This window comes from Pyxicephalus adspersus, chromosome 10 (genome assembly GCF_032062135.1).
Source record: "Pyxicephalus adspersus chromosome 10, UCB_Pads_2.0, whole genome shotgun sequence".
NCBI lineage: Eukaryota > Metazoa > Chordata > Amphibia > Anura > Pyxicephalidae > Pyxicephalus > Pyxicephalus adspersus.
This window is the reverse complement of record NC_092867.1, coordinates 55,032,076-55,057,668: the sequence shown is the minus strand read 5'-3', so window position 1 is coordinate 55,057,668 and position 25,593 is coordinate 55,032,076. Positions and strand designations below refer to the sequence as shown.

General features: G+C 39.5%; 2 protein-coding genes across 12 annotated transcripts; one reads left to right on the top strand and one right to left on the bottom strand.

Annotated features, from left to right (window-relative positions):
* Positions 1-457: 457 nt before the first annotated feature.
* LOC140339743 (uncharacterized) lies at positions 458-17,093 on the bottom strand. Of its 11 annotated transcripts, none has more exons than XM_072424589.1 (9): positions 17,012-17,093; positions 16,185-16,219; positions 12,457-12,556; positions 12,243-12,334; positions 12,048-12,153; positions 11,651-11,743; positions 10,097-10,188; positions 9,174-9,285; positions 458-2,113 (listed from the first exon to the last, which is right to left on the bottom strand). In XM_072424589.1, the coding sequence occupies exons 3-9, from the start codon at positions 12,485-12,487 to the stop codon at positions 828-830; spliced, it is 1,812 nt and encodes a 603-aa protein (XP_072280690.1). In that variant the 5' UTR covers positions 12,488-12,556; positions 16,185-16,219; positions 17,012-17,093; the 3' UTR covers positions 458-827. The 11 variants fall into 11 exon arrangements, with proteins under 11 accessions (XP_072280690.1, XP_072280686.1, XP_072280689.1 ...); XM_072424585.1 differs by having other exon boundaries at positions 16,067-16,219; positions 17,012-17,077; XM_072424588.1 differs by lacking the exon at positions 16,185-16,219 and adding an exon at positions 16,067-16,146 and having other exon boundaries at positions 17,012-17,030.
* Positions 17,094-17,476: 383 nt separating this feature from the next.
* On the top strand, positions 17,477-24,957 carry LOC140339757 (uncharacterized). The gene is made up of 5 exons (XM_072424640.1): positions 17,477-17,552; positions 18,614-18,731; positions 19,255-19,337; positions 19,438-19,546; positions 20,131-24,957. The coding sequence occupies exons 2-5, from the start codon at positions 18,701-18,703 to the stop codon at positions 21,189-21,191; spliced, it is 1,284 nt and encodes a 427-aa protein (XP_072280741.1). The 5' UTR covers positions 17,477-17,552; positions 18,614-18,700; the 3' UTR covers positions 21,192-24,957.
* The last annotated feature ends 636 nt before the right edge of the window (positions 24,958-25,593 follow it).

Here is a 25,593-nt window from a genome sequence, read left to right as displayed (position 1 = left end):
AGACCACAATGGCAGTATTTGGGTTTTTTTCCTCATTTGTTGTTCAATATATGACATTTTTGTTGTAGAATGCAACATTTTAAGATTGCTCAGACATGTTAAATAACAATTACATAAGCACAAGTCTAGTACTTATTTTAAGATGGTGTTTCATAGATTTGCTTAAAGTGACCCATTAAAAAAAAAAAAAGTGGCCTCAAAATAAGAGAGGGAATATACATCATTCTTACCATCTTAACACCACTCTAAAGTCTAGGAGTGACAATCTCCTTGGTACACTGCAACTCTCACTGGTTGCTTCAGCTGACATCCCGCTTACTGCTGTATTCTGTATGTAAATATGGAGGATGAACTAGAGCTCTAGGAGACCCCAACAGACTTACACACTCAAGTGTCAATCAAAGAAAGATTTCAACTAAACAAAGCACCTATCTGGCAGAAAGAAATAGAAGTACACTTCTTAGGAACACTTATTTAATTGCAGGGTCATTTCAGAAGATAGACATCCATATCTCATTTGCTTAACAGGTAGGCCTAGAAAAAACATACTTGTGAGCAGGTCCTACTTTTTTTTTACTTTGAGGAACAATAGGCGAGCGGAAGTATCTTGGTGCTCATACAATCCATTTGAGGATGGCCAACTATCTCCCGTCCTTTAATTTTCAGGGAAGTACATGTGCTCAAGGCAGAGGAACCTGCTGCCTTCCATGGGAACTGAAATGTGACGTAAAGCAGGACTTCTGCAAAAACAACTTTCAGGGCATGAATACAGCTTTTCTCCCATGTGAGATTTGCCATGGCGTAAGAGGGCTTCAGCTGATTCAAAATCAGACAGGCTTGAGGTTTGAAATATCTGCTGCACTTGTAGCAAGCAAACAGTTTCTCGAATGCGTTCTCATATGCCCAACCAGAACCGTTCTTTCACGGTAACACTTTCCACATTCCGAACAAGAATATGGCCTTTCACCTGTGTGAACTTTCTTATGTGCAGTAAGATTTGATCTTCGGGAAAAACATTTCCCACATTCAGAGCAGGAATATGGCTTCACCCCTGTGTGAATCTTTTGATGCCTGGCAACATCTGATTTCTGTAAAAAACACTTCCCACAGTCAGAGCATGAAAACTGCTTGTCACCGGTATGTGTCAACTGGTGTGAAATGAGATGGGATCTTTGGGTAAAGCATTTCCCACATTCGGAGCAGGAAAACGGTTTCTCTGATGTGTGAGTCCTTACGTGGCTAACAAGAGTGGACCTTTCGCTAAAACATTTCCCACATTCTGAACAGGAATGTGGCTTCAACCCAGTATGAACTTTTTCATGAGTAATGAGGTTTGATTTTTGGGAAAAACCTTTCCCACACTGATAACATGAAAATGGCTTCTCACCAGTATGGGACCTCTGATGCTTGGCAAGAGTTGATCGTTCAGCAAAACTCCTCCCACATTCAGTACAAGAAAATGGCTTCTCCCCTGTGTGAGTCCTTTCATGTGAAATAAGATGGATTCTTTGCTTAAAACACCTCCCACATTCGGAACATGAGAATGGCTTCTCTCCCGTGTGACTCCGCTCATGAGAAACAAGATGGGCTCTCTGGTGGAAACATCTTCCACACTGTGGACATGAATAGGGATTTTCCCCTGTGTGAACTTTCTCATGAGTAATGAGATTGGATTTCCAAGAGAAACTTTTGCCACACTCGGAACACGAATATGGCTTTTCTCCCGTATGAGTCCTTTGATGTCTGACAACATCCGACTTCTGTATGAAATTTTTGCCACATTCTGAACATGAAAATGGCTTTTCACTGCTGTGTGTTGCTTGATGTCTCTGAAGGAGCCATTTTTGAGCAAAACATTTCCCACATTCAAAGCACATAAAAGCTTCCACTTCTGTGTAAGTTCTCTGGGTGACACATTCTTCATGCTCAGAACCCGGACATTTTCCACCACCTCTATGAGTTGTATGATGTAAAACTGGATGAAAGTTAACAGGAGAGCTCACATCTTCAATGGAGGAACGAGTTGGATGAGTCATGGGATTTCCTCCTGAAGAATCTCTTTCCCCATCTGCAGAGTTAATGGCATGTTTCTCCAAGTTGCTTTTGTTCTGACCTTTTGAAAGAAAAAAAAGGGGGTAGCTAGTGGTAGTTCTACTCCTAGAGCTGATTTATGGTTCCAATATTTTTTATTAGGATATTTTTAAAGGAACATAAAAAAGGAATAGGTTAAAATAATAATAAAAAAAAACATGTCCTTCTTATATAATATAATGCACAGTATTACAACCAGTATAACCAGTAAAAAATAACAATAAACACTGTAAGTTCTAGGTGGTCAGCTAGTAAAAATAGTTTTCCAAATCTTAGAAATAATCTAATACAGTATTAAGTTCTAAGTTTTGGTTTCTCCAGGGAAAGTCAGCAAAGGACATTCACACTGAGATGTCACAAACACTGGGGGAGAAGTGTCCTTTCTACAGCACTGTCATATTCATGATATCTCGTTTCAAGACTGGGCACATCACCGTTGAAGATGAGCCCCGCAGTGGGCGACCCCCAACCTCAACTGACTGGGCAACCTGCAATGCTGTCCATGAGCTGATTATTGAGGACCAGCAAATATCCGCAAAAAAACATAGCCCAGATACTTGACATCTCACGGGAGTGTGTTGGGTTTGTTATCACCACTATCCTAGACATGCGCAAGCTTTCAGCGAAATGGGTGTCGAAATGCTTGAACAGTGATCAGAAGAAGGAACCAGTTGAAGTATCCAAAGCCATTTTGGCCAATTTTGAAGCTGCACAGGACTTTTTGGCTGGGTTAGTGACTGAGGATAAAACCTGGCTCCACATCTATGATCCTGAAACCAAGGAACAGTCAAAGGAATGGCACCGCAACGGGTCCCCGCGGCCGAAGAAGTTTCGTCAGTGCATCAGTCTCAGGGGGGAATATGTTGAATAAATGTGTTATTTCATAACTCTGGCTCTCTTCTTTCTAAGCAAAGCCAGGAACTTCTTCTAAGCACCCCCTCGTACATCTACAAGTACCTAAATAATGAACTATCTGTTTACTATATGTTTGCTAAGGAAGATATGGTCACATTAGATAAAGAAAACTGGAGCCAGGGTCCCCAAATTTTAGCAAATTTGTTATGGGAATCACTTTTCGTACTAGACAATTTTTCATTAAAAAATGTATTGTCTACCCTAAGTACCACCTCATGGTATGGAACCAACTGTTTTTTCCAGTGTTTAGCCATTGTTTGTTTTGCCGCTAAAAGAATGAAAGAGCATAATTTAAACTGGGCAGGGAGGTTTGAAATGAAGCAGTGGTAGCCAAGGATCTCTAGATTTCTGGAACACCGTACCCAATAGTTTAAAAACACTACCCCAAAATCTAATTATAAAGGGATATGATCACCAGACATGTATTTGGGTACCTAGTTCTCCACACCCCCTGAAACAAAGACTTGAGTGATGTGGAGAAAAATGCTTCAACCTGGCTGGAACCATGTACCACCTCATCATCACTTTGAATTGTGATTCTGTTGTATTAACATTCTGTGAACAAGTCCTGACTCTAGCCCACATATTGAACCATTCTGTATCAGGTTTAGTACTCTTTAGGTCCTTCTCCCATTGCACTTTGTATGGGTGAATACTAGAGCGTGTGACTCTATTTAGTTCAGTGTAAAGAATTGAGATCAATTTCGGGGCTACTGGTGTTCCAAGGCATGCATGTTCCAGAACCCATAATTTAGGAAGTCCATTACATATTAGAGACGAGATCTAATGTTTCATATGGATGTACCTGAAATAGATCAAATCTGGGAGCAGCGCATATAATAATAATTGTATGGCAGCTCAAAATACTCTTTTTCCCAATAAAGAGTGTACTTTAGAAAAGCCATCAGGGGCGTTCCCTCTCTTCCGTACAAATTGCGGAGGGGAGGGATTTCCTTTCAGGGGCATTCCCTCTCCTCTGTATGCATTGCATGTCCCTTTAGGGGCGTTCCTGGTGGGGGCTGAAGCCATTTGCACAGGGCTTGATAGAGAGTCTGGCCTAGTGTGCCTTCTTGACCTCCTAAAATGGCCTAGTAGCTAAAAAAGTTTGCTGACTACAGGGCCAGGATAAAATGCAAAGGGGAGAGGGGGCAACCTTGTCTAATACTGCACTTAATTGGAAAGGTTCAAGACAAATATGATGAGTGCAATCAGAGTGGAATATAAGGCAATAAGCCATGACAGAAAGTTTGATTTTAATCCCCATCTAGAAAGCACATAAAATAGGTAATTCCAAGACAGAGATTTAAAAGCCTTATTAAAATCTAAGACTAACAGCATACCCTGTAATGTCCTTTGTTGTACTAATTATATTAAGCTAATAACTTTATGAGTGCCATCAGGAGCTTTATGTATAAGGGTCGATAAGAAAAGATTGAGTCTGGTTGCTAAAATTTTATTGTGGAGCTTTATATCTATATTAAGCAATAAAATAGGTCTATAGTTTTATGGATCTAGAGCATCCTTACCTGTCTTTGGAATCATGGCCACATGAACCAATAGTTAGGGTGGTCAGGATGTCGTCTAAGAAAATTGAAATGATTAGCCAGATGGGGGGGGGGGGGCTAAAGATATTGGGCTTTTTTTATAATAAATAGCTGTTTACCCATCCAGCCCTGTAGATTTATTTCATTTTAGTGTCTTTATAGCCATTAATATATCTGTTGTAATATCTGCTTCCAATCTCTCAATCATAGATTCTGTTAAAGTAGGAAAAGGTTACATCTGCAACCAGATTGTCAGCTTTCTGTTTTTGAAAGCTCTGTGGCTCATCATATAATTTAGTGAAGACAGTTCTCCACCATATTACAGGGATTTGCCAAAATGACTCCATTAGGGAGTTTAGTTTGGTTGGATGTATTCTGGTGGATGTATTATTTAGCAGTTTTACCAACATGCTCTAGCATAAACGTTTCTTTTGGACCATCTTAGTTGTTTCTACACCCGATAATCTAATAAAAGATTTAATTCTACTTTCGTTTGCTGTAACTGCAACCGAACACAGTTCGATGGATTCCGTTTTTATTGATCCTCAAGATTATCCAATTTAATTTTCAGTATAGCAATTTGTTGAAGTGTTTTCTTTTTATGGTGTGAGGCAAGTTGGATCAACGTACCCCTAATCATAGCCTTGTGTGCATCCTAAGTGTGACGGGAGAAACCATAGAATGAGAATTCAATTTGAAATATTGTGCCAGCGCCTTCTCAATCTCCCATCAATGCATCATTCAAATGCCAATGAAACTCGGTGGAAACTTGTGTTCATTACTTACAGTACATTATTAATGGTGAGTGGTCTAACCACGGTGTGGATATTATTTTTGTTTTAAGAATTTGAGTATATTACGTAAAATCCTTAGTCATAGGATTAAGTTCTCTCCAGACATCAGTAAGATTTGAGTAAGATTTGACAACAGATCTGAAAAACTGTAATGAGTCAGGATTTCCTCTTTTATGTGGGTTTGAGGCTTCTAACTTATGATCCAATATAAGATAAGAGTCCCCAAGTACAAACAGAATCCCTTTAGTGTGTTTAGAAACCATTGAGAAAAAATGTTTCAACAACCGAATCTGAAAGGTATTAGGAGCGTAGTAAGCAGCAAAAGTCACCTCAGTGTAAAAAATCTGACCTTGTAAAATTAAATACCTGCCAGTGGGGTCAATTATTTCTTCATTACATTGAAAGGGGGCTTCTCCCCTCTCTTTTTCTCCTGGAAAGTTGATTGGAACACTTGAGGATAACATTTATAAAAATACTTTGGACGTGACACAGTGGAAAATCTTGTTTAATGTAAGCAAACTACATGTGCTTTCTGGGCCACAAAATGATTAAAAATTTTCCTGCGTTTATGTAGGGGAATTTAGTCCCTGTAATTTCTGTGTAACAAAGGTATAGTGGGACCTAGCCAGATTTCCAAGCCTTGCGGCATCGCAACATTTGGTAACTTGTCTGTGCAATCACTAAAATATGTGAAAATGAAGTGTGGACCAAAATAGATAGGAAAAAAACATGGAAAAAGGTATACCCACGAAATGGGTTTCCTGAAAATAAACAAATAGTATAAACTAATGTTTCAACATCAACAGGATAAGTACTGCATGAGCAGTTTGTACTTTTGCCTAGTGGCAGGACCATAACCTGGGTGTACAGTGTTTACCCGGGTGTGCACTACTCAAACTGTGGCTGCTGCTCCAACTATATTGGATTTTAAGTTTTGCTTGGTGGAACAAATAGCATGAAATACAGAAGACCACTTGACTAATTACAATGTAGTATGTAAAACACAAGCAGACATTGTCCGCATTGAGCAAACAGGCCTCTGATAAACCTTGGAACCTGAAAATCCGTATAACTAAGGGTTGGTAAAAATAACCAATATGATCACGTTTTCAGGTTAAGAGGGGCCATATGAAGAGAAAAACAAAAAAATGTAACCATGTATAACAAACTAGATGTAACAAACTAGAATGTTCCATACAATACTGGCGACATCTTCCATGTCCAATATAGTGTTTAGGACAAATAGGAATCCTTCCCTATGGCAATATCTGCAACGATCAATATGAAAAAAGGAAATCTGACTGAGTTGAATTGTGGCTTCATGGATTGAAACTATCAGTTTCAGTCAGTCAGTAAACCAGCAATCTGATTTCATATGTTCATCCCTCCAAAGAGATCAGAGATTTCCCAGCTTGATGGCATTTCTTATGTGATTCTCCCATAGCGATGGAAGATTGGTGGAATCTTATAATTTTGGGAATGGACGAGGTCATGGTCACCCAGCATTGGAACAAAGCTTTAAATACTCAAACAGATCCTGTGACTCCTCAATTGTCGAGATTGAGCATTGCTGGCCAATGTGAGTGAAAAATCAATTTAAAGGGGAACCCCTATTGATATTTAATATCTTGACATTGTAGAGATGTGAAATATAGTTTAAGGGCCCTTCTTGTCTGGATAGTTTGGGGGCAAGGTCATTATATATTTGGTAAGTATGAGATTGGAAGGAAAGATCCCACTTGTTCTAAGTTGCTTGTAGTACTGCTTCTTTTGTTTTATAGAAAATGGGTCGAACTATAATATTCAGCTGAGGCCCTTCTGGTTTCCTTGGACCTGCAGCATGGTGAATACAGTCAAATTCTAATCTCTCCATAAGATTTTGTGGGAGCATTTAGGAGTAAGGCGGTGACAAAACCTGGTAGGTCTACTATAGACTCTGTCTGTCCTCTAATTCTAAAGTTTTGTCTCCTATTCCTGTTCTCTAAATCTTCCAAACCCAGTAAAGTTGCCTGACGATCAGATTGAAGATTAGAGATGTCTTGTTCATGGGAGTCCAACACTGTAATTGTGTCATCCATTTTATATACAAAATCATTATTCTTGAGCCCAGTTCTCTATTTTCTTTAGTCAGCGTGAAGGACAGTTTGTCTGTAGCTTGTGTTAATTCCTGCTGGAGCAGTTGCTCAAAACAGCTGTGGCCAATGGTCTACGAGAAAATTTTGGTGGTCTGCGGCTCTGGGCGGTGCACCACCACGCTCAGGTCAGAAGAAGCACCCTGCCAGATGCACAGACTTTGTCCCCCGTACAAATCCCTGGCTCAGGGAAGTGGATGGGCTGTGTCCCTCGACACAACCCGCCCACTATCCCATCGCAGGCTAAGCTGCGATGGGGAAGTGGGCGGGGTTATGTCATCATGACGTCACTATGGGGAAGGTTTCTCCCCCTTTGAGTGACACTCCACGAATGCGCGGTCAGGAGGTGGTAATTTTAGTGGTCCACAGGACCAAAAAGGTTGTCGACCACTGGTTTAAAACGCTCCAGGAGGGTCGAATCTCTGCAGGCAGCATTGGGTTGAGCACTAAGAAGTGATAGGGAAGAGCTATCAAGACTGACTGCACTGAGGGAGAGAAAGGAGGATTTAAATCTGGCTCAGTGGCGTCCGCCATCCTGCCTTATGGCTGCAAGGATGATTGAGAAGCTGGGGTCGGCACCTGGGACTTTGCAATGCCGAAGTTCTTTCCCATTAGTAGCTCAGAGTGTTCCGCTGTTAAATGCCGGTAAGCTGAAGCTAATGTACCCGCTCTGACTGTATTCTAACCCAGCAGCACACCCGGGTATTATGGCTAGCTCCCTCCCCCCCCATAGCTGATTTATGAACAATTCACAGATTAAATGTTTGGAATGTTTCCAAATATGGTGTAAAGCCAACCAAAAGTAAGTTACTGATTTTTGGGTTCATGATAAGATTTATATAAAGGTTAAACATGTTTAACCTACTGGGTGGTAACACCAATAACACCAAGTGTGGCTCAGGGGAAAAAAACAACTGATAGCGGTCACCCCAAGCTACACTTGGGGTAGCTAAAAAAAAAATAATAAATAAAGACTTACCTGGTCCCGCTGGCATCCTCCAGTGTCCTGCCCGTCCAATCCCATTCTCTGGCTGCATCCTCTTCCTCTGATCAGTCCCCAGGCTGTTCTGGCCTTCTGCCGGGAGTTCCAGAAATTGTGCATGCGGCCGTCGCTAGGGGCACGGCAGGAATTTCAAATTATTTTGTATTGCATTTAATACAAAATACCCGTATTGAATTCAATACACTGGATTTATATGTCTAAAAGCAGTACATTGTCTTTCATGAAAATTTATTTTACGGTATAATATAATAGTATGAGTATATTAAAGTTTGAAGCACAAAATCATGTCAAAGTTTATTATTAAATTTTTTTTTTTTTTAATTAATTTATTATTTTGACATGATTTTGTGTTTCAAACTTTATTATACTCATACTATTATATTATACTGTAAAATAAATTTTCAGGAGGTTAAATAATATATGATCTTTCTAAATACTAACACATATTTAGATTGTCTTTATCGGCTTGGGGTGAGAAATTTTTCTGTCAAACATAACAACATTGTTTGGTAATAGTTGGTAAACCACTACAAGAATTCAAATCTGTAATGGAACCTCACTGATGAATCCATGAATGATGCTTTACAGCTATTTCAAAGTTTGCAGTTGACTGAACAAGGAGTATCTGGGACTCTATTCTAGTGTTTAACTCTATAGTGTTTATTTACTAAACTCTATAGTGTTTATTACTCACCTGTGCTGATCTCTGGAGGGATTTTCTCTTCCCCACACAGCTTATGACCCCTCCTATATGGATCTTCTGATTCCTCTTTTACTTCCACTTTAGGATTATTCAGAGTGTCCTCCTGATAAGCAAAAAAAATGCTAAGAAAATGTAATAAAGACCAAACCAACATTATCATTCTCTGTCTGCATACAGCAACAGATTTTCACAGAAGGTACAGGTCTGCATTTTGCAAGAAAAAGAAAATGGTCTGCACAATGTCCAAAGATGGTTGCAGGTGTGTTTTATTTCTAAAAGTCAATACTGATCAGCCAAACATGAAAACTACCTGTCTAAAATTCCACAACAAACCTTGTGCTACTAAAACAGCTTTGACCCATCACGGCACAAAACGTCTAAAGGTGTCCTGTGGAACTAGCACAAAGATGTTAGCAGTCACATTGCTACCACCATGTGACGTCCTATAGAGTATCCTGCCACCATCTCTTTCCCAGGTAAATGATAAACACCTGGTCACATGATCTATAAAACTCTGACTCTTTAGACCAGGCCACCTTTTTCTATGGCTCCACAATCCAGTTCCGATGCTTGGTATATACTATGACTGACCTGTGGCTACACAAGTTTTTTTTTTAGAGACAATTAGAGCTACAGTAGTACACACAAAGCCATTCAATAAAGCTTGTGTGTCCATGACCCTGTCGCCATTTGGGAAATGCTGTGATCCATCATGTAACCATCACAGACAATGGTTTATTGTTATGGCTGATTGTTGTATAAATGCAAAGGCAAAATCATAATAACCTAGTATAGAATTTACAGTAAAAATTTGGTCACAGTTGGTACTTGAATTAAATAGATGGCAAATTCGGTCTACTAATATATTTGGAAGTTGTTATGTAGAATGTTTTACAACTATTGTTTCCAGGTACCTGATGGCATGGGACCTCATGTTCCTGTGTGGAGTACTGGGAATAGAAAGGACATTGACAACCCTCTGGTGCACATCCAGTGTTGGTTCCATCTTTGGGAAACACAAAACGAATCAAGAGTTCAAGAAGACTGAAGGCTAAACTGTAAGAAAATACTGTACATGCTTCCTTGATTAAGGGAATGACAAAATCCAGAGTACTTCCAGGTTTCAGAAGTTGTACTGAGCTAGGTACCTGACTATGGACGTTGCAGTTAATGGCATATCAGAGATTCGGGTCTAAAATTTTCATTATTATTTCTAAAAATCAGGGCATTACAGTCCTACTAGACCAGTGCTACTAAAGCCCCCCCCCCCCCCCCAACATATCAGCAATGCCTGTTTTAGATACTGACATATATATTCACATCAGCTAAACAATTAATTAACAATTAAGGTCTGGTCTGTCAAGTTTCACAGGAAGTAGGGAATGAAGTTGCAAAGGCGGAATGCATATAGATCAAATGGGAGAGCAGATGAACCCTCTGAAAAAGCTTGCTATTCATAACCAATCATACTTAGCACACTCAATAACACTACATTACCAAATAAAATATCAAACAAGCTGGTGTTAAGTGCTTCTCTGACACATATGGGGCCTGGTCTGATACATATTTATCTGCAGATAAATACCAAGAATTTATCAAGTACAAGTGGAAAACTTTTTCCACTACTTTAATAAATGCACAGGATACAGCTCCTTACATTTTCGTTAACAATCATTTTTATTGGGGAATAGTAGCAAAAAATCAAATACAAAAAGTCACACGAGTACAAAAAAAACAGACCCGAACAATTAAAATAGAACAAGGCAATACAGAATATAAAATACACAGTATATAAGGAAATAGGGAAAGGAACAAGGGGAAAAGTCTGTGCTTGAAGCCTGCAGATCCTCCAGAATACCACTGAAAACAGAATACAAAATAAGTACTAAAGCCAGCGAGCTTTTAGAGGGCCATGGAGCCCCTGAGAGTAGGGTGACTGTACACAATACAGGGGTCCCACACCTCCAAAAACCAGTCATGGGTGTCAGTCAAAATGCTGGTCGGGTCCTCATTTACCATAAATACATCCAGTCTAGACTTAACTTCACTGAAGGCCACTCTCTTAGTCCTCCAAGCCCTGGCTATTGCTTGTTGAGCCGCCATAAAAACAAAGATTGCCAGGTTTTCAGAGGGCCGAGAGAGCTCCAAATCTGGAAGATGTAGGAGAGCACATCAGGGATCAGGGTAGGTTATGTACTGATTGCCAAAAACCGGATAGTTTAGGACATGTCCTCCAAATATAGAGCATATCACTGATGACATCACAGCCTCTAAAACATCGACCATTTGATTTAGGATCAAAGTGCGCCAACCTTGCGAGGGTCAAATACCATCATAATAATACTTTGTACGCAGATTAGCGCCTTACATGATGTAGAACAAATGTATGTGACCCAAATCCAATTAAAAAAAAAAAAAAACACTAATCAGCCAAACGTTGTGGATGGTTTTTGGTATCTTCCACTCACCAGTGCTGATTTTTAAAGAAGTATTCTCTTCCTTAATCTTCACATGTCCTTCCACCTCCTCAGCTCTGACATCATTCTGAGTGTCTTTGGGGTCTGTAAATAAAGATGAGAGTGAAGCCCCCTGTACTGAGATGAATGAGAGACCCCAGAAAGTGTGTTTGTGGGTGGGGGGGGGGGAGACAGGTCACGTCTTTTGGCTGGTGACACACAATGACATGATGTGAGTAGGAGAGCCAGAGTCTAATAGAGGGTGATGGCTCCTTACTCCCCTCACTGGGCACACACTGTTCCCCCATTAATGTCTACTGTCAGAGGAGGGGGGAGAAAAAGAGATTGTTGTAGAGACTGAACAAAGAAAATCGAAGACTCTTTTCTGGAGTTAGTGTTTATACCTCACCTGCGCTGATCTTTGGGGGGATCTCCTCCTCCTTACATGGATCATCAACCTTCAAATTTGGCACAACTAGATCCTCTTTAACTTCAATTTTAATCAGATTTTCATCCTGAAAGACAAGTTTAAATGGAACACACTATTAGATCTAAGCATAGGCAACAATCATAGAGAAATGTTGGTATTTTTTATTTCACCTACCTGATTCTCCTGTGGGATCTCCTGATGTCCCTGTGAAAAATCCGGGGAATACAGAGGACAGGGACATCTTTCTGGGGTATTCCTGGATCCATCTGTAGGAAACACACACTGACTCAATATATTGTTTCTATGTCTTTACATCAGAGGATGTGTGTATCTAGGTGGATCCTCAATACTCTTCTCTCCTTAACAAGAAATGAAAGTCTCCTTTTACCTGGTGATGTGAGGGGCTGCCGATTCTCCATTATAACGTCCTTCTACCGATCCTGGTGTCCTATGTACTCCTACTCTTTTGTAAGTGTTTTAAATATAACCTGAAAAAGATTGAAATTATTACAAATGAAAATGCCATTTTAAAAAAGCATAAGTGATCACATTGAACTAACACTAGATTTACCCTACCCAATTATTTTGCTCTATGTCCTTCTATGTAGATATAGTGTCAGGCGGCAGCCTACTCTGCCCAGCAATATGGAATTATTTTCCACAACCCAGCACGACAGAATGAGAGTTCTAGCACTCAGCTTCTGGCTAGATCTATGGGATTTCATTTAAAGTCCCCTTCATCACCAACCCCTTCCTGCACAAGCCATGACAGAAGGCAAACAAAAAGGCCTGTAGATAAAAATAGTTATTAAATAAAATTTCCTTTTCCTCCTGTGTCCTTATGCACCTGAGTCTCTAGTGAGTGCCCAATCATTGCCAAGTATCCAAAACCTCAAAATAAGACACCCCAGTTTCCGCTCACAAGACCTTGGGCCAATAGCTTTCCCAAGGTCTTACCAGAATGGTGTCACAGTCTGAAAACAGGGTAAAGCATATATGTATGCTGACTTTTCTCCTCCTACATACTTTTTCTAATTCTGCATGCAAAATAGATATATTTTTAGCACAAGGTCTACTTTAAATTCCAGGAGGGTCCTACAAGTCCCAGGGCAGTTGGGTAGTGTATAAAATGACAGCCGGACCTGAACATGCAATATGGATCAGCTGGAGTATGCTTAGATCCTCCTCATGCACTCCCTACCAATGTACAGCTGGTTTCACATGTGCAACAAGGCAAAACCCCACCTCCTGTATACTAGGAACCAAAGAGATCCCCCATCCAGACCACAAGAAGTGCTGGGACTCCTTTTCCTCCAATAAAGACATTATTACGTCCGCTTCGCAGGGCACACAATGTCCACAGTCACACCTCCACGAAATGGGTTCTAATAAATGAATTTGCTGTCATTTCCTGGTAATTCTTGTATGTGCTATGCTGAGCTCTCATCTAAATTCAATCAATATCACTTCCTGTGAAGTTGACCAACCAATCACTGAGAAGTAAAAACAAAAAAAAGCTACAACAAAATGGCCACCAACCTCCTATTCTGAGGACAGTTTTAGTATTTCAGTTGTAAACAAAGACTATATGTATAATATCAAAACTCTGATATCATTCTAACATAAAAGCATTTATGTAATCAATATTAAATACTATTTCATATGTCTTTGTTTAGATCTGCAACTGTTTGTAATTTGAACTACAAAATAATGGCTCTGCTAAAGAAAGTAAAATGAGAAAAGAATTGATCTCTAGTGAATGATGTCCAATATGGGCAAATCCTTTTTTGGTAAAGGGGGGGGGGGTTGCAGGCAGGGGCTTACAATCATTTTGTTGAAGCCAAACTAAGCAAAATCTGAACATTGTAGATTTGTTCTCTATTGTCAACAACTGGTGGGGAGTGAGTTTGGAGAGTGTGTGCCTTGTGAGGAGGATGTAATAATGTGATCTTATTAGAAGAGAAGGGAGTCCCAGCACTCTCAGTGGACTGGATTGTAATATCATATTCCTCTAAGCCATTGGTCCCCTACATTTGTCAGGCAGTGATTTCTGTACATCTTGGGAAAACAGCATTTTGCAAAGGAAGCCTCACCTGGTTTATGGGCTGCCAGCTATATGTTGATAGTATCAGCACAGCAAAAGTCCCAGCACTGGGTGCATGCCAAATGTTGTATGGGTCAGGCTATGAGTATGATTGTAACTTGCTCTTACAATCTTAAAAACGAGCATGCTCATACCTTTAAATCCGGACCCCAAACGCAAAGCATTCCAGCTTCTCTTAACCTTGCCATTCTGTCAGTTGGGGTCCCGGGCGGTTGCCCAGTATGCACTACCCTAAAACCAGCCCTGGCTTCACTCTCAACGATATTTACAGATAGCAGAGATGAAAACATGTTTTTTTTTTCATGGGGAAATTAGCTAATTGGTACCGCATTCCCAAATTAATAGCATATGCATCACCAACCTTTTTTTTTTCTCCCTGGGACTTTTCTGGTACCTTTATGAAGTATACATACAACGGTTTTTAAAACCAACTTGCCAGATTTAATCTTTTATTGCTTTAATTGGATTTTTGACCTTGACGTGTTTCACCCTAAAAGGGCTTCCTCAGGACACATCATATATCAAATTCTTAGTCAAAGATATATACATAAAATATATAAAAAATAAAAAATTTTCAATATTCTTATCCTTATGATAAAATTCCCATGGAACATTTATGCACAGAAGATAATTAGTTTCTGCCTGTGAACGACACTGTAAATCCAGTATCCCCACTCCTGATGAGTCACTAAAACCAGAACTAACATATTAATAAAACAACACCCAAGTGATGGAGAAAAGGGGAAAATTTTAAAAAAAAATCTCTGGTACTTCCCCATCCAAGGAATGGTTCACTAGGGTGCAGTTGTGAGCCACCTTGTTTACATTGAATCCTTTCTCCAAATACCAGATAATTGCTTTCTGAAAGTTTCTGAACTTCCATCAGAACTTCCTTCCAGAATTTCATCACTAGCAAGCATTACTGTGTGGTTTTGGTGGGATAAGGAAGGTGTTCCTGAAATTGGAGACAGCCTTAGAGAATCCCTGAAGAAGTTACTGGGAAGAGGTTATGAGTAAGGTCATTGGTAGAACAATGGAGAAGCAGAGATAAAGGTTCTGGATGTATTTGTGTATCAGGTCATACATTTTGGTGGGACAGCGGTTATCGAGTGACATAAAGGCCAAGCCTAATAGTCTGAATTTGATTCTGAAGTAAAATGGGAGGCAAATTGAGGATCAGTAGCATTCATGGTAGATTGTAGAGTAATGTTGAATAAAGTGTTAAATTGCTGCAGAGGGATTAATATTCTAACATGTAGATCAATAGTACTCTCTAACCCCGCTGTACATTCTTTGAATTTTTTGTTTGCTCTGGAGAGCAATAAAATGCCTATATTAAGCAAGAGTCATCAGTTTACTTTTTTTACTCTCTATTCAATGGCCTTGCCTAAGTTTTGTTTAGATTTCAGTTGAGCTTTAAAATGTGTGTTCCCAACAGATGGATCTAATAATAGAAATACCCTGGAGAAATGCCCCTGTTGTCTGTATCCCTGGGATTCCGCGCGGGACCATCAGGTGATCCCTCAGTAGGATCAGGTAGATGCTATTAAGGGTGCATATATAAGATAAAAGGTCAGTGTATGTTTCAAATAGTGTCAACATAGATTGAGCAAACCCCTGGGATTACTCTGTTTGTGAATGTATGGGTATAACAGAACAGAAGAGTCAGAACCACCCATCCAAAAATAGGTATGGTCATTCCATAGCAGACCGCAGATCTGATATATATATATATATATATATAATCTATATATATATATATATATATATATATATATATACACACATGCCATAACACCATATATATCTCAGTCTCAGAGAGTCACTGCAGACAAAACAGAAAGTTGTACTATTACTACGGAAGCCAATGGAGGAGACATTTGTACAGCAGCACCTTGCAGTCTTCAGGTTTGGAATCTCAGGTATACAGAGGATGGGGACAGCTCTCCGGTGTGTTTTTGTGACTGGATCCATCTGTAGGAAACACATTGGATTGATAGCTGATTTGTTACCTTATAGTCTTGTTACCTTGCTGGACACAGAATAGCTAAGATATGAAGGGAAGGAAAGAGTTAATCATGGTTAACAATGGGCTAAAAATAGATACTTTTATAAGAAAATAAATGAAGCAGTTACTACAATCTTACTGGAAAAAGACCAGTCTCTATGTGTGTGTTGGGGGTGAGATCTTGCTGGGGAAGGACCAATGTGTTTTGGAGGTGTGATGGCCCTGCTGGGATATGCTCTGTTCAGCTAAATTAAAGGCCTAATGGCAGATTCCAGCAGCAACTTCCACATTATATTATGGATGTTGCCGGTGTTCCAGTAAAGTGTTACTATTAGTTTCTTCCTTAATTTTATGAATATATAAATTTACATCTCATGTAGTTCACATTATCGTTGTCAATGTAAATATTGGGTTGCTAAGGAAATTGGCAGGGCCACCAGACAACTATCAGCCAATGGTAGGTTGTACTCCTCATTGAGCCGGCAGAGTAAAACTTTATACGTTTAACGACCTGCTATGTAAAAAAACAATGGCATAATCATCCCCAACTACGTCAGGGCCATCCCAGTTTTCTCAAAGAAATAACAGTTTGGATGACTGGGATAACTACATTAAAATTATATAGTGATATCAAAACAGTATTGCATGTCATACTTTCCTGCAACAGGAAAAGATGGTGGCATGCCTAAGCGACACCCATCACAGAACTTGTATGCCTGACAGGTCAGTCAATCGATAACCCGGAGTGACCGTTCTACAAAAAAAAGGGTCCCCACTTGTCCCACAGAAAATGCAGGGACCCCTTCTCTCATAATAGAAAAACATTATTACCTCCTCCTCCTCATTGGGGTAACACTCACAGACCCCACCAGCAGCCAGAAACTAGGAAAAGCGTATTTGTTTTTTATAGTCCTTGTTTGGGCTACAAGAAAATGGCCGACACCCCCCTCCCCACAGTAGGCGGATCTATTATGCCATATCATGAAAACCAGGCCCACTTGGCTGCTCAGAGCAAACGCTAGACGACCAATCATCATAGCAAAACACAGCCAGGTGGCCATATTGTTGTAGCATATATATATATATATATATATATATATATATATATATATAAATATATAAATATAAGGTATTACTCATTTTTTTTAATGTTTATTCAAATTTTTTCTCAGCGTACACATTTTCCCATTATTGTAAGAAGATATTACAGATAACAGCATTTTTAGAAAAAATATAAAAGCTGTCCTCAAAACAGGCTAGTAGGCGGCCATTTTGTTATAGCCCCCATATGGAGACTGGGAGGAGTTCAAACAGTGTCAGAATCCTCCTAGAGGGGTGTGAGGCTACTGAATGTGTGTCCAGTAAGGAGGAGGTAATAATGTCTTTTTAATATGAGAGAAGGGTGTCCCAGCAATATGTGTGACTTAGATTAGGGGGATCATGTCTCCACAACAAACCCTCATTTGCCTGCAAGTACCCTGAGGGGTAGGATATTGGATGTGGAGCTCCGCAGGGGTGGCAGTAAAAACGCTGGGGGCGTAAAAGACACCTATCAATTCAGCTGTTAAAAAATAGAAATCAAGGACTGAAGGTGGACAATCTCCACAGGGTTTATATATCACAGTGTTCTGCCCAGAGCCTTTTATTTCAGTCTGGGATTTGGGTAGAGCAAGATGTCAGTGCCAGCTCTGGTGGGGAGAGCTATACTTTATATCAATTTTTACAACCATTATAGTAGGTCTACACATGCCCCTTACTTGCTAAATTTTGTGCAGCACCTTGCCAACCCTAGTACTTACACGGCAGCACATGTGACAATGAGCAGTCACTGCAGCCCCTATATCTACCAAATGGGGGCTGCCACAGAGAGGCGCTAAATGGAAAGTCTCCCCATTCAGCAGCTATCCTGCCATGGAGAGAACACTATATCATCTTGAACACACAGGGGCCCCTGCTGACTATTTCGGTCTGTTGCGATGCTAACACAAGCCAGGAAACAATATTATTTAGACCGGCTTCTAATTGTAGGTGCATCTGCACAGTTTTTCTTAGCTCCCCTGCACAGTCCTACAAATGCCTGTTGAACTCACCAGTTCACCAAATGCAACTTCCTGCCATGAGGTACAATGATGCTACAATGCTAATGAGTTCAGAACAGAATTGTAACTTATATAAGCAGTTTCTGCTTTATAGTTGGAGGAGAAGGTGTGGCTATTACTGCTGAATCACATGCCTGTAGCTTATCAATCAGCACCTGGTCATAGCTAGCCCCGCCCACCACTGTTTTCCAGGTTAGCGTCACTGATTCTGTTGCTGATCTCTCAGAAGACAGAAACCGAAACCTTCATATCAATGATTATTTTAGAGTTGTAACATCTTTGGATGCATTTAAATGTTTTGTATTTGTGACTTTATTTATTATTTTTCTTGCAGTGTGAGCTTTTCAGAATTTTTTACCTGATACAAACGTACATAGGAGTCCTTGGAAAGGCTTGGAAGGTCTTCACAAGAAACGTCAATATGGAGGATCAGCAGTCAATCAAATCATCGAGTAGGAGATAGTGTTGGATTTCAAACAAAACTTCTCCAACATGGGGTTTAAGCTGCACAAAATATTTGGTGGGATGGGAGTGGAACAACAAAACCCAATTGAAGCCCTAGGGGGTTGATTGGATACCATGAACCAGGCCTGATTACCCAACATCTTTTCCCAATCTTATGAGCAATGATTTTTCTACTCTTTGACAACAGATTCCACCAACAATGTTCAGAGATGCAGTGTAACTTTCCCAAAAGGGTAGAGGCTGCTATAGCAACAATGACAGACCCACCTTTGGCTTCCAATTAAAATGTTGAATAGTGCCAATAGTTTTGGCCAGATAGTGTACGGGAACCCTGGTGAGATGGCACTTCCAACAGCATTTTCAGAAAGCCAAAGTATATCTGATGGTCTTACTGATGGTCGTCTACTGATGGTCTTTAAAAAAAAATAAGGCAAAATAATTAAGGTAAATACATCTTCTGATATAAAGATGTAGAAGCTACATATTAATGTAGGTGTGTATTTTTAACAGATGGTGTAAGTAACAGAATTACATCAAATGGATGTTCCCCGGATTCCACAAAGAATCACGAGGAGTTCTTTCAAGATGAACAGGTAGAAGAAACTGAGAGTCATCCAAGCTTTATAACATTCTGGCAGTTGTTACCAACAATATCAGGTAACAAATTTACCATTTTTATGTTGTGTCATTAAGGATGATAATCTAATCTGTGTCAAAGTTGAAGTTGAGGAAGAAGAGGAGTTGGATGTAAGGAATGATGGCTCATGTACAGGGGAGCAAATTCCTGTAGAGATTGGCACAGGTAAGTAGAAAACACGTGAGGTCATGGACAGTACGTTTATTCCTGGGAACAATATACAATGATAGACAGTTGATGATTTTTGCCAACAGAGGCAATTGGACACCAGAGGTGTCTTTGTACCTAATGGTGGGCTTGGGTGAATAAGAGATCTCTGCATTGTTTCTTGCTTCTACATAATTATAGTTATGATGCTTCTACCATTCCTGCTGGATGTATTGTTTTTATATCATGGAGAATGTAGCAGGAGATTCTGGAGCACACCAAGATTTGTGAAACAAAACTCGCAGATGGATAGACACCCAAAATATAGCAGGGAGTATCCACTATAAATATATGAATTTAAATATAAATATATATATATATCATACTGTATATACCAGAGGTCAGGGACTTGTTTGGCCCACCATGTTCTACCTATGATCAAAATATTACTTTTGGCTGGACAGACTAACCAAAAATTAAAACTGAAACAAGTCTGTACTCTGCATTCCACATCTGAAGATATGAATAGGAGTAGTTCTTAAAAAAAATAATACTGAAATGAGATTTTTATTTACTAATTCTTCTTCCTTTTTTTCCTTTAGATGGACAATACAGAAAATTCAATAAGGAGAAAAATCTAAATAGTTTAAATGGTGAAACAGAAGAAGAAGACATCCCAGAAGAATATGCAGGAGACAATCCTGTTACGCCAAACCAATCTGTAGAGAAGACATATTCATGTGCTGAATGCGGAAAGAGCTTCACTCAAAAATCTTTTCTCCAAAGGCATCAGAAATGGCACAGTGGTGATAAGCCCCATGCCTGTCCTGTGTGTGGAAAATGCTTTACACAAAAGTCTGATGTTGTTAGACATCAGAGAACTCACACAGGGGAGAAGCCATACCCATGTTTTAAATGTGGGAAGTGTTTTTCTCAAAAGTCATTTCTTATCAGACATGAAAAAGTTCATTCGGGGGAAAAACCTTATTCTTGTTCTGAATGTGGAAAGTGTTTCACTGAAAAGTCAACTCTGGTCATCCACGAAAGGAGCCACACTGCTGAGAAGCCTTTTTCCTGTTCTGAGTGTGGTGAATGTTTCCCTCGCAAAGACAGCTTATTGACGCATCAGAGATCTCACACTGGTGAGAAGCCCTTTTCATGCTCTGTGTGCGGGAAATCTGTCTCTTCAAAATCCCAGCTCATTAGACACCACAGAATTCACACGGGGGAGAAGCCCTTTTCATGCCCAATCTGTGATAAATGTTTCACCCACAAGTCGAACCTTGTTTATCATGAAAGGACTCACACAGCTGAGAAACCACATTCGTGTTCCGAATGTGGCAAATGTTTTACCCAAATAGGGAACCTTATTTCACACCAGAGGTCCCACTCAGGAGAGAAGCCATTTTCCTGTACGGAGTGTGGTGAATGTTTTTCCAGGAAGTCGTCTCTTAGCAGGCATAGAAAAGTTCACACCGGTGAGAAGCCATTTACATGTATGGAATGTGGAAAATGTTTTGCCGAAAGGTCTCACCTGATCACACACGAAAGAATTCATACTGGTGATCGTCCATATTCGTGCTCCCATTGTGGAAAATGCTTTACGGATAAATCAGATTTGGTTAAACACATCAAACGTGTTCATGGTGTTCACGTGTTGTGACTGCAGGAAATGCATCTCCAAGAGACAATATCATATCTAATTTCTAGGTTTATGTAGGAGACAGGAGGTTCTTATGTCTTGGCTATGGACTAAGTGTACTTTTATGTGGACGTCTTACAATTTATCAAAGCTCAAAATCTTGGTGCACTTTATATAATTAAGGGCAAGGGTAGTAGCATCAGCATCAGTTTGAAGTGCACATATGCTTTGTCCATAGATTAACTTGGAACTTACACAAGGCTTGAGGACTCCCACTACAAACCCACGGGACAGAAACAAGGGAGGGAAATGAGAAATTGCTCCTCCAAACCAGAAAGTACCCCACATTTGTTCCTAATTCTGGCATTAGGAGTGTAGAGCAAAAATGATTTTTTAGTTATATTAATATGAACTTGCTGCTATAAAGGAATGTTCTTACCAGAGTTCCTTTTAAGTTTACTGCACCTTAAAAAGGTCCTACTGTATATTCAAACTTTATTTTGTTTTCTCATTCCTGGTCTTTGTTAAAATGTAGATAAAGTTATGAATACAAAAAAAAGTCATTGAACCATCAGTGCCATTCTGCACTATGGAGAGGGGAGGGTGGAGAATAGGTGAGTGGCACCCTGCTGTGCTTTTTTCCATTTACTAGTATTGCGGTTGTTCACTGTCACTCTTGCATGGATACGTCAGGACAACCACTGCACCCATGTCAGATTTTCGTTTGAGATGAGCCTGACAGACATCTGAAATATGTACAAAGCTTTACGAAGTCCTCAGAGAAGATATATTCCATGCATTGTGTTGTCAAGGTTTCATGGTTTTACAGATACTGATACAAAGATTCAATTGCAAAAGTATGATGGTCTTCTTTTGAAAAGAGAAGAGATTCAGAGGTGTAAATGTTCTCCGGTATCAAGGTGAGAAACATTCTCCCTACTAAGACACAGGAAGCAAAAATTACGTGATGTGAACTTTTTCCTACTCCATCCAAAAATAAGTATGGGCTTTACAGTTTACAAGTATTCAACAATTAGAAAGATTGGATATTACTGTATATAGTAAAGAACTGGAAGCTATTGAAAAAAAAGCTTTTGTAATATATTTATTTTATCATGTTATGTTTTGTATAGTGTGCTGTTTTTAGTGTATTTTTAGTGTAGCAAATCAAAGTGAAAATGATTACATGCACAAATGCTTCTGGTGTGGGTACTTATTTAAAAGTGAATGATTTATTTAAAGACAAACAACAATAACTGGTGTAATTTTAGGTTGCTATTAAATATATATATATATATATATATATATATATATATTATGCTCTATATGTTTATAATAACTATGTATTGAATTGATGAACATTTATTACAAAGTGCACTAATAATAACTGTATTTGTAGAACATTCTGTTCATTTTAGGAGCACAGCAGTTGTTTTCCACTGGGCCTATTAAGGCATTTCTGTTGCTACTGCACTTCTGTCTACATCATTGTTTCTGGACCTTTATACCATAGGGGAACCCTTGAAAAAACCTTTGTCATCAGGGTACCCCTGCTATATTTATATTATCCATAACTCACAGTACATCAGCGTGGGGGATAATTAGGAAGAATTCCTCTTGCATTGCTGGCCAAGAATGTCACCCTTACAGATAGGCAAAAAGATAACAGTGAGAAAAGGATCCGCTTTAATGGGAGGGCAGTGGGAGAAGATCCCCCTTATATCAGTAAATGAATGACCCCCTTATATGCTCTTTGCTTTGCAGGTATATCAATACAAAGCCCTAGCCAGACACTATGCAATATTTTTGATCAAATAGATGAAAACTTTGAATCACACAAAAACGCTGTTTACAAAGAGAATAAAGCTCAAATCCTATAGTAGCTTTTATTTCTGTTATTACTTTACAGAAAGTGAAGAAAAGGGAATATTATGTTGTTCAAAAAATTAGCAGTGTCTGCATTCTTCTTTACACAGGAAATATCCATTTCAGGTGTTCTGAGTATGCTAAAGGTTTTACTAGGGAGTCAAGCTTGGCTACACATCATCAGGTGCACACCAGGGTAAAACAATCCTCATGTTCAGAATGTGGGAAACAGAAATCCTCCCTCGTGTCAACTCCCATGGGGGATAAGAGGTCTTTATCTTATTTTTTGTGCAAAAAAAAACATCTCAGGATTCAGGACATCATTGAAGCTAAATACGTTTTGTTGCCTTTGCGATTTTCTTTCCCTGTAGGGATCATAGTATCTTGTAGGTGGTTGAAATTTAGTGACCTGCAGTGAACTATCAATGTGTTGTGTGGGAGAGAAGACCACATTGGAACCTATGTAGACAGTGTAGTAAAAGATGCCACTTTAGGCAGAGTTAATGCTGAGTACCCAGACATAGCTGGGTATTACTTTTTTTTTTCATTCTAACCCTTTATAAATTTGTTGGCCAATGTGCGGAAATAGCAATGTGCGGAAATGTGGCCAATGTGCGGAAATTTAGGTACTTGAAACAGTCTTCTTCAGTTGGCCAAGCTTTAACGAACGGCTTCATCAGACCCAGTTTCATTTGCAGAGGCGGGAATATAATATTCTTTCTATCAACAAGTGTCTCATGTAGAATTTTAGGATCACCTGGTTTTAGGGCACATCCTGGAGGCCAATTCCTTTCCACCCAATGCCTCCCACGAGCTCTGTTGTCCCACATGCACAGATAACAGGGATACTTGATGTATCTTCATTGTTGACCAAGAAGGAAGCATACCATTTTAAGGTCAAAACAGATGACCCAATTGTGTTGGTGATATTGCAACAACTCAATGACTCTCTTTATGTCTGCATATTCTTCACAAAGAGAAACTGAATGGCCAATTGGGACTGACCCAAACGTTGACGGAAGACACACTTTAAGCTCCGCTTTGAGCTATCAATGAATAGTCGCCATTCAGTTGAGTTATAGGCCCTGATTCATCAATGAAATGCGCGTATGCTGGACGCGCGCACGTTCGCACTTCCAGCGAACCGGTTTCCCGTGGTCCGAAGCCGAGTGCGCTCGTACACGCTCCTTCACTGCCAGCCGGATTCCTGCCTTGATAATACTGAGCAATAGGGGTCGCGAATCTGCCAGTTAAGGCGATTAGATTTCAGCTGCGCGATTAAGGAGGATCTGTTAAGCTGTCAATGGTGAGATCATAGCAATTAATTAGCGCACACCTGCTCTCTGTTCTGTGCGTATCTACAGTCCATTACAGGTCAATTAGATACTTTAATGCTTCATCTTCTTTTGGGTAGGTGCTACTTTTTTAGGTTACATTGTACTTATTCACAAAATAATTAATTTATTGTTACATTTGTTGCACTGTTTTTATACTTTTTGGTTTGCTTTGGAACACTGCAAACTAATTGAGATCAAGCTGTATATGTACTAGTAAGCACTTCATAATGTCATCTCACAATAGTATGAATTGTACAAAAAAGTCACCAAGCATTTGTGATCTAATTATAATGTCATTGTAGTTTGTCTTGATAGAAATCAAATAATTGAAAAAAGGATTATTGTCATCATTATTCATCTTTTGCTGCAATGTTTTTGTGCCTGGTTTGTAATGACAGTTTCTTTTGTTTAGCAAATCTTCGGCAATGTTTTTTTTAAAACTAATATTCAGGACAAATGTCTGCATGTTTTCCACTCCAAACTACTACTTGAACCCCCTGTTTGCCTTTGTCCCATTTTCAAAGTCACATATTGGTTTTTGAATGTATTATGTACATATGTATTACATATATATTGCATATTGATTTGCTGCCACACAACTCCTCTGTTCATTTGTGGTAGTGTTATCGCTTTGTTGTCATTGTGCTGTGCTGCCTGATCTTAGCACTATTGTATACAAACACACTTCCACTTTCTGTCCAAACTGGTTGTCAATTCGTTGTCTAGCTGAGTTGCATACTCATTCTAACACACCTGATGGTGATGGAAGGAGGTCCAGGTTGCCAAGCACAACATCAAACCACATTGATTGCCAAGCCAAGCAGGGTCAAGCACTCTTACATACCAGATAGTGTGCTTTATTTATGTGTTTACATGATTCTAATCGTATTAGTCATTTTGTATAGAAAAATGCCAAGGACAATTTAACTTGGTGCCAAACATATTTTATTGCTGTGCTCAAACCAAAGATTACCTATTAACCAGCCCTCAGGCATTTCTCCAGAGATGAATTTCCAGTAGAGGGCTGTCTGACGCAGGATATAGGCATCATGGCATGATCCTGGGAAACCTGTGGGTGCACTCATGATTTTCCTGTTGGCATCACAGACTATTTGTATATTCAGTGAATGATTACGCTGCCGCTTGCGAAACAAGATTTCCTGCAATTTTTAATTTCCTGGCCCCATGAGTGCAGTCAATGACCCCCAAAACATTCGGAA

Bases quoted from the DNA above. Each gene is read 5' to 3' on its own strand.
- LOC140339757 (XM_072424640.1), top strand. From the start codon at position 18,701: ATGGAGGATCAGCAGTCAATCAAATCATCGA. The intron at 18,732-19,254 runs GTAGGAGATAGT...TATTTTTAACAG, and splicing joins GCAGTCAATCAAATCATCGA to ATGGTGTAAGTAACAGAATT. The intron at 19,547-20,130 runs GTAAGTAGAAAA...TTTTTCCTTTAG, and splicing joins TCCTGTAGAGATTGGCACAG to ATGGACAATACAGAAAATTC.
- LOC140339743 (XM_072424589.1), bottom strand. From the start codon at position 12,487: ATGGAGAATCGGCAGCCCCTCACATCACCAG. The intron at 11,744-12,047 runs GTGAGGTATAAA...CTTTATTTACAG, and splicing joins CCCCCCAAAGATCAGCGCAG to ACCCCAAAGACACTCAGAAT. The intron at 10,189-11,650 runs GTGAGTGGAAGA...TGTTTCCCAAAG, and splicing joins TTCTTTAAAAATCAGCACTG to ATGGAACCAACACTGGATGT.